At 43.5% G+C, this 18,143-nt stretch overlaps 1 protein-coding gene across 2 annotated transcripts in view; it reads left to right on the top strand.

Moving 5' to 3' along the window:
• Positions 1-18,143, top strand: part of LOC114439658 (protein sidekick-2-like) — a 40,876-nt gene that overhangs the window by 13,685 nt on the left and 9,048 nt on the right. For both annotated transcript variants that reach the window (XM_028411751.1, XM_028411750.1), the window contains exons 12-36: positions 167-343; positions 555-691; positions 2,185-2,332; positions 3,428-3,568; positions 3,897-4,078; positions 10,077-10,192; positions 10,322-10,517; positions 10,608-10,706; positions 10,784-10,975; positions 11,105-11,226; positions 11,337-11,446; positions 11,623-11,773; positions 12,410-12,647; positions 12,730-12,845; positions 12,923-13,109; positions 13,251-13,349; positions 14,450-14,644; positions 14,744-14,945; positions 15,048-15,151; positions 15,388-15,458; positions 15,561-15,696; positions 16,225-16,281; positions 16,707-16,808; positions 16,886-17,001; positions 17,121-17,307. In XM_028411751.1, coding sequence (XP_028267552.1) covers positions 167-343; positions 555-691; positions 2,185-2,332; positions 3,428-3,568; positions 3,897-4,078; positions 10,077-10,192; positions 10,322-10,517; positions 10,608-10,706; positions 10,784-10,975; positions 11,105-11,226; positions 11,337-11,446; positions 11,623-11,773; positions 12,410-12,647; positions 12,730-12,845; positions 12,923-13,109; positions 13,251-13,349; positions 14,450-14,644; positions 14,744-14,945; positions 15,048-15,151; positions 15,388-15,458; positions 15,561-15,696; positions 16,225-16,281; positions 16,707-16,808; positions 16,886-17,001; positions 17,121-17,307 — 3,581 coding nt within the window. The remainder of the gene's footprint in view (positions 1-166; positions 344-554; positions 692-2,184; positions 2,333-3,427; positions 3,569-3,896; positions 4,079-10,076; positions 10,193-10,321; positions 10,518-10,607; positions 10,707-10,783; positions 10,976-11,104; positions 11,227-11,336; positions 11,447-11,622; positions 11,774-12,409; positions 12,648-12,729; positions 12,846-12,922; positions 13,110-13,250; positions 13,350-14,449; positions 14,645-14,743; positions 14,946-15,047; positions 15,152-15,387; positions 15,459-15,560; positions 15,697-16,224; positions 16,282-16,706; positions 16,809-16,885; positions 17,002-17,120; positions 17,308-18,143) is intronic.

The raw sequence follows: 18,143 nt of genomic DNA, 5'->3' as shown, positions 1-18,143 counted from the left end.
TTGTGGCTATAACATGGAGTATAGGTTGTGTACTGTGTGTGTGCTTGCCATCAGTGTCAGCACCTTCTGAGAACTCAAACAAGGTAAATGAATGTACTGTCACACAACACTCTGGAATAAAGAGTGAGTGCGTTGCACTTTAACACACTTGTGCATGCACCTGCAGGTATGTGTGGGAGAAGAGCGGCTCTGTGATTGACGTGAACACATCACCCCGCCTGCGCCTGGATCCCGACGGGACCCTGCACATCTCCCAGACGTGGTCGGGTGACATTGGAACATACACCTGCAGGGTGACCTCAGTGGGTGGCAATGACTCCCGCAGCGCCCACCTCCGAGTCAGGTCTGCTCACGACTCACCCGTCCTTATCTCACTGTCTGTATTTATGTCTGACCTGGACATGATGGATGGATGCTTCCTCCACTGTTGTGGCTTTATCACTGCTCTCCTCTTTAATCCATCAAACCTCTAATATTTACAACAAGAAGCTCTCAGTTTCATTCTGTCATTTGCTGCCTCTCTTGTCTGAATCTATTTCTCTGTCTACAAACAGGCAGCTGCCCCATGCTCCTGAAAACCCAATAGCAGCTCTGAGTACCACAGAGAAGAGGGCCATCAATCTGACATGGGCCCAAGCCTTTGATGGCAACAGCCCTCTGATACGCTACATCCTGGAGGTCTCAGAAAACAGTGAGTTTTCACTACCTACATCAGTATGACAGGGTTCCTGGAACAAGTGCCCCAATGATTCAGTAGCAATAACCTTTAGCAGCAATCATTTGAATCAGAACAGTAAGATAAGTCCGTTCTTCAATGCTTCATATTGAGGTTTTTGGGCATTCACCACCGTGCTGACAGTGTGTATGAGGTGTGTCTGCTGAAAGGCTGTGTTTGGTTTCCAGCAGACATGGTGGTGAGCATTAAGACCAAATGACTCCACTGTTGTCTCATCTGTCCATAGGACATTGTTCCACAAGTGTTGTTCTTTGTTCAGATGCACTTTAGGGAACCTCAGTCGTGCCTCTATGTGCTCCTGGTCACCCTTCAAACAAACTGTACTTGTTCAGTCTTCTCCTTGTGCTGTCACATGAACACTGAGCATGCTCAGTGAGGCCTGTAGTGACACCATTGTTCATGTCTTTCTCTCTCTGTGTCTTTCTCGTGTTAACACACACCTGAATGCTCCAGAGCAGCAAACTGCCAAAACATGTTTTTATAGAGGTCTGTACACCTGCTGATGATCAATCCATCAAGGACTGATCGTCAGCAGCACCTGCTGCAGCTCACATGATTAAATCTAAATGTTCGATAGACGCACTAGATGATTTTTTTTTATACAAACAAGCATAAAATTAAAAGTGATGCATGAGAATGAGAATGCATGAGAATAACTTGATTACTGTTGCATGTGCACAATTTGACATAGTTTTTTTTTTTTAAATCTCAGAACTGAGGGTAAATTTTACCAAAAAAGTGAGAACCCGATATTTATTTACAGTGGCCCTTTCTGTAGTAAACTATGAGGAAGTCTGGAGATCTGGATCTGGGAGTCTGTAATTTGTTGAGGAACCCTGCCATCAGCAATGCACAAAAACATGACTTTTATTGTTTTCTTGTAAAGCAATATTGCTACATTATTCTCCCAGGAAGCGCCAATTTGCGATCCCTCCTATTATATTACCTCCATCATCTCCCTAAAATTGGCAGTTGCGTCCTCACATACCTCCTGCAATCAGTATAACTCAATTTTCTCACCTGTGTGCTTTTTGTAATGATCAGTGGGAGCCTAACATATTGATGTCTCCATTCCACATGATAAAATCAAAGATTCTTTTTACCAACAAAGAGCAGAGCATTTCTCACTGGAGCCCAGGCTAACTGAAAATATGACAACTCATTAAAAGAAAAATGGATCTAAGGATGCAGATGGGATCTGTGTTTTGTGATAATTGAATTGCAATCTGATATTTAGATGGAGTATGTGCAAAATAAATGACTTGTTTTTTTGTTGTTTTTTCTGCAGCTGCTGTAATATTACTGAAAATGAAAGAATGGTGTGTGATAACAGCCAGAAATAACAATGATGAGTTTTTTTATGAAGAATCTTAATGCCCTCACAAGGTCATTTACCATTCACCAGCTATTGCTCATAGCTCTGTCTGTGTGCATGCTCTGTGTCTCAGATGCCCCCTGGACGGTACTGCTGGCCAACATTGAACCAGAGTCTACTGGGGTGACCGTTGGCGGCCTCATCCCTGCACGCTCGTACCAGTTCCGCCTGTGTGCTGTCAACGATGTGGGCAGAGGCCAGTTCAGCAAGGAGACTGACCGGTGGGTGTTTGTGCTGTTAGATCCTCTGCATCTGCTGAATATTACCAATTGTTGCTACATGGCTGTGAGAAGAGGTTTTTTCTTACTGTTCTGGAAGCACCCACTCTCCTCCTTCGCCTTGGCAGTTCAAAAGAAAATCCTGTGATTTCCTGTAAGTCCACTTTTTGGTCTTGGCTCCTGTGGGAGTGAGAGAGAGAGAGAGAGAGATGAGCCGGCTTCGGGAATGGGCCTTTTCAAGATAAAACTATGAATGAGCTGAAATTGCGCTTTGTGAAAACTTGATGGGTGCGCTGACCCAGCTTCATCTCTCTTCCTCCTATTAAGTGCCTTTGCTGTACTTCATGAGGAAAATACAGAGAGCCTTGAAAGAGTCTGAGGCTCAACACAGACCTGAATCTCAAGTGAAGTAACAGTCACAGGCCCACACACACACACACACATTCTAAGCTCATCACGAGTCACCTATACACATCTGACCTTCACCACATCAACACAATCCTTTTACTTCCTGCAGTAAGAAACACTGCAGCAAACACCCTTTTTTTCCCAAGGCGCTAGATTACAGAGCTGAATTCCTGTGTGAATCGGCCCAGACAAGAGTGCACCCCAGGAGGGTGACTGAGCATCAGCGAGTTCAGGGCTTTTCTGAGACATCTCTCCGGCACACCTCTTTGATCCTAAACTCTCTGCTTTATCTCCTCCAGAGCCGTGCTCCCGTGCACTGGGAAGAAATCAAGATGTCATCTTAAATTGACTTAAGGGAAAAGTCAGCCTGGATCTCTCTTTCTTGTTCTCTTATATCTTTCTCTTGCTCTCGCTGTCTCTCCATTGTGCTGCTCTATTTTCACCAAGGCCTCTTTGATCTTTTTCCATGCCACAGCAAGCTGTCTCTCTGCGGACAGTATTGTAGAGACGATGCTTCGGACAAAGAGACGCAGCTACGCTTACACCAACTTTCCTTTATGGTGTTCTGAGAAAATACAATATAAAGCGGCCTTTATAATGATTTAATGTGTATGATGAAATGGAATGGAAATATGCAGAAACCTGTCATAATGAATGCATGGCTGCACTCTTTCTTCCTCGCCGCTTCAGACTGACTCTCCCAGAAGAGCCTCCCAGTGCCCCTCCTCAGACAGTCATCGCAAGTGGCCGCACCAATCAGTCCATCATGATCCAATGGCAGCCGCCCCCTGAGAGCCATCAGAATGGTCCACTCCAGGGCTACATCATCAGGTAAGAAGACCATGACAAGCCACCCCCCCCCCAAGGATAGGTGCCTGTCAGGGCCAGTGCCATTCAGATGTGATAATAACTGTTATGTCAGCTCCTTTTCTTCCTCTCCATTTCACTTCATTCCTGCTCGCTGCTGCTGCAGAATAATTGGTGCCAATTAAATACCTTCCTCTCCATTCAACTGTTGTCACCTCTCTTTTTGTGACCATTTTATACTTGTTCGCCTAGGTTCTGTTCCAGTTCTTTTCTTTCACAGAATCGGTGTCCTAATTTATTTATATTGTGTCCATCTATGTGTTCCCCTCTCTGTCACTTCTGCTGTCACCAGGTACTGTCTGTCAGGGCTTCCAGTGGACTGTCAGATGAAGAACATCACCAACCCAGACCAGACCAGTCTGCTCCTAGAGGACCTTATCATCTGGACCAACTATGAGATCGAGGTGGCAGCATACAATGGAGCAGGGAGGGGTACCTACAGCCACAAAGTCACGGAGTGGACTCTGCAAGGAGGTGAGAACAGGACATGCCTTTTTTTATTAGATGCTTGTTACAACTTTTTACCACAACATAGTTGTGTTACCAACACTGAAGTGACACACACACACAATTTGTTCCTCTATTAGTCAGATATCAACAGCACAGCGCAGCAGCAAGGCTCACTACATTAATTGATCCAAAGTAAATGACCACAGTTAAGTTAGTGAGAACTCTTAATTGTGCTGTATAATTACAAAAGATGCAACAGATTATTGTTTGTATTGCTGATTGATTGTATTGAATCAATGCCTTATCTATATTGTGACATATTGTCCATAAGTCAGAATATACAGCCTTCCATTCATTGACTAATCATAGCTTTAGTGATGGTGAATGAGTGTGTTTACTGTTTAACATGTAGCATAAATTGCTCATCTCAAATGAAGGCCACACAAATAGTGTCCACATCCTTTTTTTTCTTCACATTGTGTACTTTGAACACTTTTTTGTGCAGATTCTTTATAATTGCTGTAATCTGGTGGTAAAGTTTTTGTGTTTTTATTTAAGAATACCTTTTATTTGTCTCGATCTTTCCTTTGTTAGATTGTTTGTGTGGTGTATGTCATGTTTTTATGTTGACGGCTGAGGCTCGGGTACCAAGCTACCACTAACTGGAAGCTTGGCAGTTCAATGCTCAGCCTGTGTCCTTAGGCAAGACATTTAGCCTGAAGTTGGTCAATCATTGTTGTGTGATTGTGTAACTGTAAAGGAATAGGAAATCTGAGTAGGTAGAAAATCACTCGACAAATACAGAGCATTTATTTGTCTTTTAAAATTGGTGCTTCCTTGAGAAAACATACTGTCACTGAGGCTTTTTTTCTGACTCTCTTTGACAGAGCGCTTCACATAAAAGAACTAGAATCACCGCCTTGTTCGGTTGTTGTTTACAACCTTGTCTGTCCAGACTCATGTATTTTGTGAAGAGTTCAATGATGAGTTGAGAAGGTGTTTGTCAGATTATTTCCATCACAAGAAAGGGACAACTTTGAGGTCACAGCAACCTCAGCCTTTCACCCGTCACCATCAATGTCTGACTGACACTTGTGTACAAGTGAACATTTGTACTACACCTTCCTTCCAGCTCTTCCTGAGATGACACATTTTCCAGACTTTAGGATGAATGATCAGAAACGGCTCTGGCCATAGGTGTTAACAGTGTGGTACAAATATTGACAACCTGTAGGCAGCCTTTCGGAGCATAGATATAATTGATTGTGCACATGAATCATGAGGTGATGATGAGTGTCGGATCATCTGCAGCAGGAAGCTTCCTCAGTCACACATACTGTGTATAATTAGAACACAATTATGAGCTTTTTAGCTTCCACACATCCACATATCTCTGTTATTACTTCTCATTTCAACATCAGCTAAGACTAAGTGTGGAAGTCAACCTTTTAGACTCCACATTAAGAAGCTGCCTCTGTCAAGATACAGAGCTGAAGCAGGCTACTGCATATACGTCAATATGTTGAAAGGTTAATCTATGTTTTTACGAGCAGATTGAATAATGCTGCCTATACTGGCATTCAGTCCAAGTCAATTCATAGATTACAGTGAGTCTGAAATGCTACTGCCAAACAGAGGATATTGCTTTTGGTTCAGATATGCTGCACTGACTTCCCAGTTTGATTTGAAATTCCTTTAACTTGTATATAAAGCCCCAAAAGGCTTAACAGGCTCACATATCTTTGAATCCCTGTCATGTTAAATCCATTCCATGAAGACAGATCTCTATACCAGACTTGCTAAATATTCTCAAGAGCACCCTTAACTGGGAGGGTTTTAATTTCCTATGTTACGTTATTCTCTGTTCAGATACACTTACAGGCTCCAGAGTTCGATTTTACAGGTGTTGTGGTATTAGACTGTGGCACCAAACAGGTTGTAGAGTCACATGCTGATGTGCCCGAGAGATTTCACCTGATGGACGGTGTCTGCTCTCTGCGAGCAGCTGTGCAAAGATATGAGACTAATATATACTAGCTTTTTGTAGTGAACAATGCACACAGTACAAAGGCTTTTTGGTTCATTTGATAATACCACTATTACTATAGTGCGTGTTAAAAATGGGCCTGTATGGATAATAACAATGGATTCCCTTACTATTTAAACATATGTATTTACCTAATAGGGACAAAATGCAGGCAGCAGAAAATCATCATGATCACATGAAACAGAGTGAGACATGTGACCCTGTGACCTAATTCTAACATAACCAGGTGTTGCAAAATAATTCGAAACTCAGCTGTTAACATCTAAAAACTAGCTAACCTACACCCCAGTAGCTTGCTACCTGAGGCTAAACAAGGAGAAACTAAATATGCACTAATAGTGCCAATGTCTGTTCAAATGGAGCTCATCTATCATCCTGGTCACGCAACAAGTGTCAGGATCACAAGGTGGTTTGGACTCAAAAGCAGTCCAACCAAGCAACAGTACAGCAGGGGAAAGGCAGTCTCAAGAGTCAGGAAGCAAGCGGAGGTAAGCAACAAAGCGGCAAAAATCCAAAAAACACTAACTAAAAAGTCGAACCCAAGGAAATCACTGGAGAATAACTGCTGGAACACTTGGAACGGGTATTTTGAAAAACGAGGCTTCCTTTCCTCGGTTTTCCAAAATAACATCGTGCACACATCATCGTTTCAAAAAACTGTCAATTTACATTAACCCGCATAAATACGCTCCCAAGAGCCATCATGACTACGCCAGGCCTGTGGGTGGCAGTGTAGGAAGAAAGAGAAAGCCCTGCAAGCCAATCAGAAGCCTTATCAACCCAGTTTGGCTCTTTGTGTCAGAAGTTGTTTCAGTTTTTTTCCCCACTGAGCATGCGTTTGCCGAACACGCTTGACATCACTGCACCTACACGAAATTGTTTTAGATGATAACAAACATGGCGGCGCCCAAACGTCATTGGACAGAATTGATGGAGGCTATATTTGATGAGCTGAGGCAGCAACACGCAGCACAGCTTGTGACTTAGATTTTTCCTATGAAACAGCAACAGCTCCGGGTTAGACATGTTTAATTTCCGGTTCAATGTGATCACCTGAGCACCTGTATTCACGTGTAGTGTGAGCAGTGATGGCGCAGCCGACCATTGCACCAGACAGTGTGCGCACATACATCATGAGCTTTGACTTGACATCGATTCTCAGTCATTCAGGTCATCATACGTAGAGAAGGTTGAAGCAAGGCGTCTGGACTTGTAGAGTTTTCTAGAAGACGTTTCGCTGCTCATCCAAGCAGCTTCATCAGTTCTAACTCTTTGGTGGGGAAACATGGTTTATATGTGGTTACAGACCTCAGTGGGTGGGTCTGGGTAAAAGCTTAAAAAACAATAGCACTGAATGTTTCCATACTTACCTGTGATGTTCTGGCTGACTGGGCCAGGTGTGTCTAACGACTGGCTAACGACTATGAAACTGCCGGAGGGGGACTGGTTGACAGCCCTTTGTTCTTGCTGTGAGTATGTGCAAACTTCCTGGGAATGGATGGAATCACTGCATTGTATGTGGTAGAAAGATGATGTCTGAGGCCACCACCTCTGTTAAGGGAAGGTTTTTCCAGCTTAACATAGATGGCTTCCTAGACTCCTCTTTCAAACCACCTTTCCTCTCTGTCTAGGATGTGGACATTGTTGTCCTCAAAGGAGTGTCCTTTGTCTTTGAGGTGGAGGTGAACAGCTGAGTCTTGTCCTGAGGAGGTGGCTCTCCTGTGCTGAGCCATTCTTCTGTGGAGTGGTTGTTTAGTTTCTCCAATGTACAGATCAGAGCATTCCTCACTGCACTGGACTGCATATATCACATTGCTGTGTTTCTCCCTGGGAATCTTATCCTTCGGGTGAACCAGTCTCTGTCTCAGTGTTGTCATCGGTTTGAAATGGACCGGGATGTCATGGTGGTTGAAGATCCTGCGGAGTTTCTCTGATACTCCTGACACATGGAATGGAGATGTTCTTTCTCCGCCGGGTGTTGTCCTTCTTCTTGTTGTTGGGGGGTCTTGTTTTTGTGGCTTTGATGAGTGCCCACTTCGGGTAGCCACAGGTCTGCAGGGCCTTCCTGATGTGGTGTTGCTCCTTCTTCTTCATCTCTGAGCTGGTTGGTACAGTTTGTGCTCTGTGCTGCAGGGTCCTGATGACTCCCAGTTTGTGTTCCAGTGTGTGTACCTGTCAAACAACAGGTCCTGGTCCATGTGTGTGGGTTTCCTGTCCTCCTTGGTGCTAAATACAGACTTCCCCAAAATCGCACAGTGTATTGGAGGCTTAAGACGCAAGACAATCCGGCAAAAGAGTGAGGGAAGACACAGACATTCAATACACAGGGAAGACAACAAGACACAGGTGACACACATTAGGGCCAGGGCAGGTAATCAACAAGGAGGAAAAAACCAGGAAGTAAGACCCTGTTTACACATACACGGGCATTTTGAAAAACTGAGACTTTTCCCTTCGTTTGTGCCTTTTTATTTACAGTTAAACAGATTTTTCACCTCTGAAAATGAATCTTTCTAAAAACTCCGGCAAAAGTGGAGATTTTGAAAAACGCCATATTCGCGTTTCAATGTGAACAAAAACTGAGAAAAACGGAGTTTGCGGCAGTCTGCGTGTCAGTTGGTGCGACCTTTTTTTGCATAGTACGGCTGCCAGAGCAGCTGTAGTCTAGTAATGAAAGCATTCCGGGTAGCATTTGCATTTCTGTTGGTGTCAGCAGTTTTTACGTGTTTGCATTTAAAAATACAGCTCCTCTTAGTATGTAGAGGAGTTAGGTCTCCAGGTTCAGCAATTTTGGAATCAACACGTCGATGAGGCTTCTGATTGGCTTGCACGGTGTTCTCCTTCTTCCTACACTGCCACCCACAGGCCTGGCGTAGTTATGACGGCTCTTGGGAGCGTATTTATGCGGGTTAATGTAAACGGAACCTTTTTTGAAAACAATGATGTGTGCACAATGTTATTTTGGAAAACAGAGGGAAGGAAATATTTGTTTTTCAAAATACCCGGCTATGTGTAAACAGGGTCTAAAACTGACACAAGAAGAATCAGACTCCTACTATCCAACAAACCATGGAAATAACAAAATAACCAGATACTCAGGACATCAAGGGAAACAATCAAAGCAAACCATGAAAACTCTCACACTAAAATAAAAAAACAGAATGCAGAATCATGACAAGTGAACATGTACAGATATATCTTGCTTCATATCGAGGGATTTCTTTTGTGAAGATGATTATAAAATGTGTCAAATTCTTACAGTTTCTTGTATCTGCTTGCCACTTTGTAACCCTTTGTAATCAGTTCAGGCCCAAATCAGACTAGTTGCATAAACAAATATAGCACATTTCTAAAGAAACACAAGGCCATTCTGTGTAATTAATTAGCACAACTATGAAACCTGCAAGATATGGCAAACATCGCTTTTTATTTCCATTTCACTTGTCTTGCAAAAAATAAATAATAATTTCATCATGCAAACCTCTGTCAATGAGTAATGACAGTGAACAAAGCATTCATGCTCAGCCCTCATTAATTGGATGCTTCCGTCACTCACTCTATTAAAGAGCAGATCATGATGTGCATTTATATTCAAAGAGAATTAAGGATAATGTGTGGACAGGGGGCCAACGCTGGCCAATCACATTCATTAATGTGCGACTTCCAGGCTGTTTTCCGATGTTACATCAGAAAGGCACGCTCTCTTCAAACAAACTGCTTCAGGCTTCACCTGGAAGCAGCCTGAGGCAATCGCTCTCACACCCGGTTTGATTGGCATGTTCTCACCTCTCCAAATGAGCCAAAATAAGAATTCCTTCAGCCTGATTCTCACGCTCTGAATGAGGCTGGTCTGACTGGGTAGATTTACAACTTTCCTTCCCTATCTCATCACCATTCTCCCTGCCTGCCTCCTCCTCCACTCCTCTTCCACTTTAATCTCCCTGCCTTTATCTCTCGTTTTTCCTTCTGGATCAGTGCCCACTGTGCCACCAGGAAATGTACAAGGTGAGCCTGTCAACTCCACCACGGTGCGTTTTACCTGGAGTGCCCCGAGCCCACAGTTTATCAATGGAATCAACCAAGGATATAAGGTGGGTAGCTCCTTTCTGTCGACTGGTGCGCTCTAGTGGTCAGTGGTAGAAGGACACTCCTGGCACATTCTCCTCATGAGCACCTTAAAGGCATTTTAATGTGCACACTAACACACATGTGATTTCCAGCTCTTGGCATGGGAACCCGGCCGTGCAAACGAGGTCACTGTGGTGACAGTGCGCCCCAATTTCCAGGACAGTGTTCATGTTGGTTACATCTCAGGACTTAAGAAATTCACAGAGTACTACACCTCCGTGCTGTGCTTCACCACCCCTGGGGATGGGCCGCGCAGTCCGCCTCAGCGGATACGAACACACGAAGACAGTATGTGTCCCTTTTCAAGATGCTCATAAACAGAATTCACAGATAATTACATACCAGACTCTTTACTGCCTGCCTTTATCCTTCCTACAGCCCCTGGTGCTGTGGGACACCTTAGTTTCACAGACATCTTGGACACCTCACTAAAAGTCAGCTGGAAGGAGCCACAGGAGAAAAACGGCGTTCTCACAGGTGACAATTAAAAAAAGGGCTGTCTAACATTGACACGTCTCCTCTGCTTCATTTTAACACTGTGCTTTGCCTCTGAGGTTATCGTATCTCATGGGAGGAGTTCAACCGCACCAACACCAGGGTGACCCATTATTTGCCCAACCTAACCCAGGAGTACAAGGTGACAGGGCTCACTGCTCTGACTACTTACACCATCCAGGTAGCAGCTATGACATCCAAGGGACAAGGCCAGCTTTCTGCGTCCACCATATCCTCAGGGGTACCACCAGGTCAGTGGCCGGAGAATTTACTGCTGCTTAAAATATCTCCTAACACACCAGTAATAGAAGAGTCTTTCCTTTCCTAACCCTAATATAAAATACTGTTTTAATTAGTCTCTCTTCATTTGTGTTCCACAGAGTTGCCCGGTCCTCCTACCAATTTAGCCATCTCCAACATCGGCCCTCGCTCTGTCACCCTACAGTTCAAACCTGGCTACGATGGCAAGACATCCATCTCTCGGTGGCAGGTTGAAGCTCAGGTGAGAGATTCCACTTGTTTTTTTGTTACTAATGTCTTAATATGGTGCACACTCTAAATGTTTTCACTTCCCTCCGCTACTGATGCAAACTAAATACCTTGTGCTTTTAGATTGGAATAATTGGAGAGAATGAAGAGTGGCTGATGGTTCAACAGCTGACTAATGAACCAGATGCTAGATCACTGGAGGTGCTGGATCTGAATCCTTATACGTTCTACAGGTGAGCATGCATGCACTACCCAGATCGCAGCCTGCTGCCTCTTGTTGCATGTGAGCCCCAGTCAGTCTCCCTACTACTTCTAATTACTCTCTACTGACCAGCTGTTGAATAATAATAAAAAAAACTCGACTATCATAATTTCACATTTATTCATTCGTTGGTTTTCTTCGTCACAGGTTTCGCATGCGTCAGGTTAACATTGTGGGCACCAGTCCTCCCAGTCAGCCTTCCAGGAAGATCCAGACACTGCAGGCCCCTCCGGACATCTCCCCCGCAAATGTTACCCTGCGCACAGCCAGTGAGACCAGCCTGTGGCTCCGCTGGGTGGTAAGACGGCATGCTTCACTCCACATTGGTCCAGCCTCAGCTCAAGCTTTTGTACACATTGTTGTATTGTGATGTGTCTGCGTGACTATAAAGTATTTTAATTAAAGTTAGGATGTATAAAATGCCATTGGCTTAGTTGGATGCACAAGATAAGCTTAAAATCAGAGATTTTATTTTGCCTATTAAACATCCAAGTACCAAAAAGGTTGATATTCAGTGATGAGTAAATGTTTTAAATTACTGACTCACAAGCATCTCTCTTGTCACAAAGCCATAATTTAACCAATTTTCTCCTTCTTTCTTTCTGTATTCATGGGCCTGCTAAATGAGGAATGAATACATGCGATGTTACTGATGATCTTTCAGAAAGCTGCATGCACTGTGTCCTTGATAACTGCTGCACTCTGCGTCAGCGATTTACCAATGTGTTCTTTACTACATCTGACCATGATCATCACTGTCAGTGCCTTCGCAGCTGGGGGTGGATGTACCTGGATATAAAAGCAGAGTTGCTGCAATATAACAGTGCTATTCAGTGTGTCTCACCTGATGGCTATGTAGAGTTATCAGCATACTACAGAGAAATCACTTTGTGGTATTATTAATCTAGCCTAATAAAAACTGCAAACTTCTCAGCCTCTTCCAGAGTGGGAGTACAATGGCAATCCAGATCTTGTTGGCTACCGCATCCAGTACTTCAAAGCTGGGTCCAAAGGGGGTGTTCTGTCCCACGTTATAATGGACCGCCTGGAGAGGGAGTTCACTATAGAGGACTTGGAAGAGTGGACTGAGTATGAGGTCAGAGTTCAGGCCATTAATGGTATTGGCTCTGGACCCTGGAGTCAGCCAGTCCATGGCAGGACCAGGGAGTCAGGTGAGGAAAATAAATGTATCCTAATTAATCAAGCAGGTATCTGTGCTAGGTTGTAACCGATGACGTTTGTCTGCTGCTGCAGTGCCCTCTAGCGGTCCCACTAATGTATCAGCATTCGCCACCACATCCAGCAGCATCCTTGTGCGATGGGGAGAAGTCCAAGAGGCTGACCGAAATGGACTCATCCTAGGCTACAAGGTCTTATTTGTGAATCATATGAAAACGTATTTATCTTCTGATTGTCGTCACTCTCACATCACAGCTGTGTCTTTCAGGTTGTGTATAAGGAAAAGGACTCAGACTCAGACCCCAGCTTCTGGACAGTGGAGGGCAACACCAGTCACAGTGTTCAGCTGACCGGCCTGGGAAAGTATATTCTCTATGAGATCCAGGTGCTGGCCTTCACACGGATCGGAGATGGAAGGAGCTCGCCATCCATTCTAGAGAGAACCTTGGATGATGGTAAAAAAAAAAAATTCCAAACCATGGAATAAAAATTGCATTTTTAAAGCAAATAAAGGTATACCTAATAATATTTAGGTACGGTATACCTTTACTCACCACTAATTTATGGTTTATCTTATTTAAATGTTATTATTACAGTACCGGGCCCTCCAGTTGGAATTCTTTTTCCAGAAGTCAGAACCACCTCAGTCAGGCTCATCTGGCAGCCACCTGCTCAGCCCAATGGCATTATTCTGGGTGAGTTTACAATTATTTGTGATCTTATATAATATTGTAAGATAAAGTCATGTCAAGGTATTGGAAGTTTATTTGAATGGCACCTTTAAAGAGCAAGGCTGTCGATCATACAATGTAGACCAGTTTATTGCTAAATTGTAAACTGATTGTGTATAAGATAAGTTCAATTGAGCTTTGAGCCTTTGGCAGCCTGTAAATGTGATGGTGTCATTTATGTTTACTTCAAGAGTGCTTGAAGTTAATGCTGATACTATGAGCTGCTCCCCTGCTTAATGCACAGTAGAAAGTAGAAAATGTCATCCAAATTCCCAGGGCTGGAGTGGCCACAAATAAGCTGGTCTTGCGGTTTATAAGAAATTTTAGAAAACTGTGTGTAAAGAACACACTGTGACTGGTGACTGGATGAACCCTCACTATTAATCATGAGATAACTGTAACCATGATCAGCAAATAACATAGTAAGAAAAGGATACACAAGAACCCTGACAACTATTTCTTTCCATCTTTATGAGGAACATAGATACAGTAGGCACTTCATAGGAATAATAAAACAAAACAAGAAAATAGTTGCTTTACCGTCATCATGGGGCATAAAACATGCCCTTTAATTATCAGCACCTCCTCTACCAGCCACCAATGGCGTAGCTAATTTTTGAAAACTCTTAACAACTAATGTTAATTAGTAAGTGTAGGGATGGTTGGCCAGAGAGATTAGCCATGTACATGTCATCATGCCATTAACAAAAGCACATCCAGATCAGCCCAGGGTCGGTTGGATGCATTAAGCTTAGCTTGAAAGCTATAACGTAGCTACTTTGTAAGGATTGTAACGTTGATCAACAAACTGGTTCACTGGCCATAGCACTATGTACATTCATAAAACAGTGCACCATAAGCAGAGCAGCTGAATTTATCAAGTCCATGCATGAAATGCTCCCTTGCCCTGTACGGTACAGGATGCAGTTCATTCATTGGCCACAAACGTCAGCAGTGAGGAGTAAAATAAAGAGTAATGAGGAGCTGATATTGAAGACATGTCTAATCATGTTGCTTCTCATTTATTTATATTGTGCTTCATTGCTGATCCATTTTGCCTTTAGCCTATCAGATCACATACAGAAGAAACTCTTCCAACAGCAACGCTGCGACCGTGGACGTGCTAAGCCCCAGCACGCGACAGTACACAGCAACTGGACTCAAACCAGAACTGGTTTATGTATTCCGCCTCACGGCTCAGACACGGAAAGGTTGGGGGGAGGCTGCAGAGGCATTGGTGGTCACAACGGAGAAGAGAGGTATGGCCAAAGCACTCCAGCTGAAATGTATCATTTAAGTCACTCACCTCTAAATATTAGTTTATATAAGTTTGAGAGAGCTGCTGTGTGTGTGTTCAGCTCGACCTCAACCCACAAGCCGCCCTACAGTGCCTCAAGAGGAAGTTCAAGCTCGCAGGGTGCTGTTGTCATGGGAACCAGGTAGCGACGGCCTGTCCCCGGTTCGTTACTACACTGTCCAGTACAGAGAGCTGCCGGACAGCAACTGGACTGTCCACTCTGCATCAGTCAGCCATGAGACGCACTCCTACATTGTGGATAAGTAAATAAAAACGTTTGCTTGCATATTCCTGAATATAATTTCATACAATTGAGTGTGCAGTCAAAAACTATAAACACGATTCACGTCTTTTCTTCCTTTAAGGTTAAAGCCCTTCACTTCTTACCAGTTCCGCATCAAAGCCACCAATGACATTGGAGACAGTGAATACAGTCAAGAGAGCGAGGCCATTACCACGTTACAGGATGGTAGGAGCATCCCTCAACACAAGTCATTATCTGCTGCTTTCCACTGTGTTGTACAGGAGCCCTTTGTGTGAGCATGCCTTTGCATTCATGCTTTGACTTTGGATTTTCACAGTGAATACTTTACGTCAACAGAGTGTGTGTTGACTCTCAAGCTGTTCTCTACCAGACTGTTTGAATTACATATCACTTTTCACAGCTATGCTGGTGTGCTAACACATTTTTTTCATCTTCTCTAGCCCCAGACAAAGCCCCGACAATACTGTCTGTTACACCTCACACCACCACGTCTGTGCTCATCCGCTGGCAGGTACACTGCTAAATGAGCGCTGTGGGTTGTAAATAGAAAAATGCATAGTGAATTTTTTTGGTTATGATTAGTGTATGTTAAGCAGACTTCCTCTTCTCCTAGCCTCCTGCAGAGGATCATATAAATGGAGTCCTGCTGGGGTTCCGGGTCAGATACAGAGAGTTACACTATGACAGACTCCGCAGCTTCACTGTGCGCACGGTAAACAGCCCCTCTGCCAGCTGGGCAGATCTGACTGGTGAGTGGAGCCTACTAATAGCTACGGTAGCTACTGCAGGCTTAACAGAAGCGTGCTGTTGTTCCCACCCTCTTCTGTTTTGTATAGCACTTTTTACCCAGGATGTTGGAGGTCACAGTGCTTTACAAATGCCTGATCAGACAGATGAACCAAAACAAGATTTCAAAATCGAATTTAAAATTAAAATGGATTTTTTTATAATTCAAAAATAGAAGTATAAGTTTGACTATAGTAATACTAATTGTTCACTGTTTTTGTTTTTTATGTAAATAAGTATCAGTAATAATCAGCCTGCTTGATTTAAAAGCATGTACAAGATTCTCCATGTCACTCAGAGTGAAGATGTTATACTTCAGAATGTTTTTGAGGTAATAGAATGCAGAGACAGACTTCCCATGATGCTTAGCTGCGTGTCAAAGATCGCATTGAGGTTTTCTGTCTGCTGGCTCTGGGTTAGTCTAAGTGAATTCAATTTATCTACCAATTTCTCTCCTGACCCTTCCCATTTTCCCATTTTCCTATTTTCAGCTCCTTACAGCATCAGGAACTTGAGTGAATCCTCCCTCACACAATATGAGCTGGACAGTAAGTCTTACATCTTCTTTTAAACTTCTGTTCCATCACTCTCCGTCTGTTTGCATCCCATCTTCTGTGTTTTATTTCCATAAAATATACATTTGTATAATAATTTATACCATCCTCCCACTCAGCTGCAGTCACTGAGGGGCCACTGCAGATTCTTATTGTGTGTGTATGACTTTAATCTCTCCAAGCTGTCCTGTCATTATTTCAGTATGCTTCCCTACTTTTTAATCACTGACAAATCTTCCCCGTGTCCCTACAACAACCCCATCTTTTCGTCAGTGTGTCTCATTATTCTAACCCACAGTCTCTTTTTGTTCAATTTGTGATGTTTCACCACGGCCGTCACTAAAGCTGTGTGCCTCTGAGGAACTTCTCTTTGCTCTTTCATCTTAACTCTTAAGCTACAATGGAAGCTTTTCTTGCAGATTTGAGTAAACACAAACGCTATGAGGTCCGCCTCAGTGTGTACAACGCTGTGGGGGAGGGTCCTAGCAGCACACCGCAGGAGGTGTTTGTTGGAGAGGCGGGTATGTTGGTATTTTATTATTATTTTTATTTCTAATATATAAATCAGATGTATTATTTAAACCCTGTCACATTCTAGTCCCGACAGCCCCGCCTCAAAACATGGTGGTCCAATCATCAACAGCCACTCAGCTGGATGTCACATGGGACCCGCCTCCACTGGATGCACAGAATGGTGACATACAGGGTTACAAGGTATCAATAATGTGTCTTATTTTTGTATGTATTACAAGAGCATGAAGCAAGCTTACATCATGTCTTTCATATTAATATATTTTCAAAACAGAATCCTGATCCTTTCATTCTCTTTATAGATCTATTTCTGGGAGTTCCAGCTCCAGAATGAGACAGAGCGCCTGCGCACTCTGTTCCTGCCCGAGCTCGGAGTGAAGCTTAAAAACCTGACGGGCTACACCACCTACATGATCAGTGTGGCTGCCTTCAACGCTGCAGGGGATGGACCCCGCTCCCTGCCCACCAGAGGGCGCACTCAGCAAGCAGGTGAGTTACACCATGAGGTGCAGTCACATCATTAAATGTTTTTTTTGTGTTTTTAGGGTAGATGGTGTGACAGAAACCTGCAGCAGTTTGTGTAGCTCTATAACAAATAATATAACACCTGCCCGTGCTATGCAGCAACAACTTATTTACTAAAGACGTTGGTTCTGTCCTGTGAGACTCAGCATGAGAGATCACAGTCCTTCTGGCACCTCCTCCAACACAAGCCATGGGGATGGAAGCCTAATAACAGCCGAGGAGCAAAGAATACAGAGTGCGGGGGACACATGTAGATTAGCTTTTTTGTCCACAACTGCACAAAGACGTCAGTGTTTACCAGCTAGCAAGAGTCCCTCCTCTGCGGTTTCAGCACAAAAATGGTTTACAGTATAAATTTCTCTTTTCCACCCCCTTGAAGGCTGTGACATTCACTAGGGGTACAAAGTGCTGAGAACTTAAAAACACAGGCAGGAATTTTGGCTCGTTGCACTGCAGGGTACTGGGACGTGAGCCAAGCCAAGCTTTTGTGATTTTTTTTTTTATGCAGAATTGCAGCTAAATCCCGACACTTAGCTGGATCTGGGCTGGGTCAGCAGACAGAATTCTCACAGCTCTGACTCAAGGTCACAGAATGATCCTGCACAGACTTGTTTCTACTTTTACTTTTTGGTGACTCATTTGCCTACACAGCCATGCAGGATCTCTCTTCCTTTAGGCACTCCAGTGTAACACATAAGGACCTCTGTATTCAGCAGCAACCACACTAACAATACAATATTACTATATTGAATATATTGTTACTATTTAAATCATAATAATGCAGTTCTCGAACCTTAAAA

The sequence above is a fragment of the Parambassis ranga genome, chromosome 8 (genome assembly GCF_900634625.1).
Source record: "Parambassis ranga chromosome 8, fParRan2.1, whole genome shotgun sequence".
Taxonomy (NCBI): Eukaryota; Metazoa; Chordata; class Actinopteri; family Ambassidae; genus Parambassis; species Parambassis ranga.
This window is presented reverse-complemented; position numbering and strand designations above follow the sequence as displayed.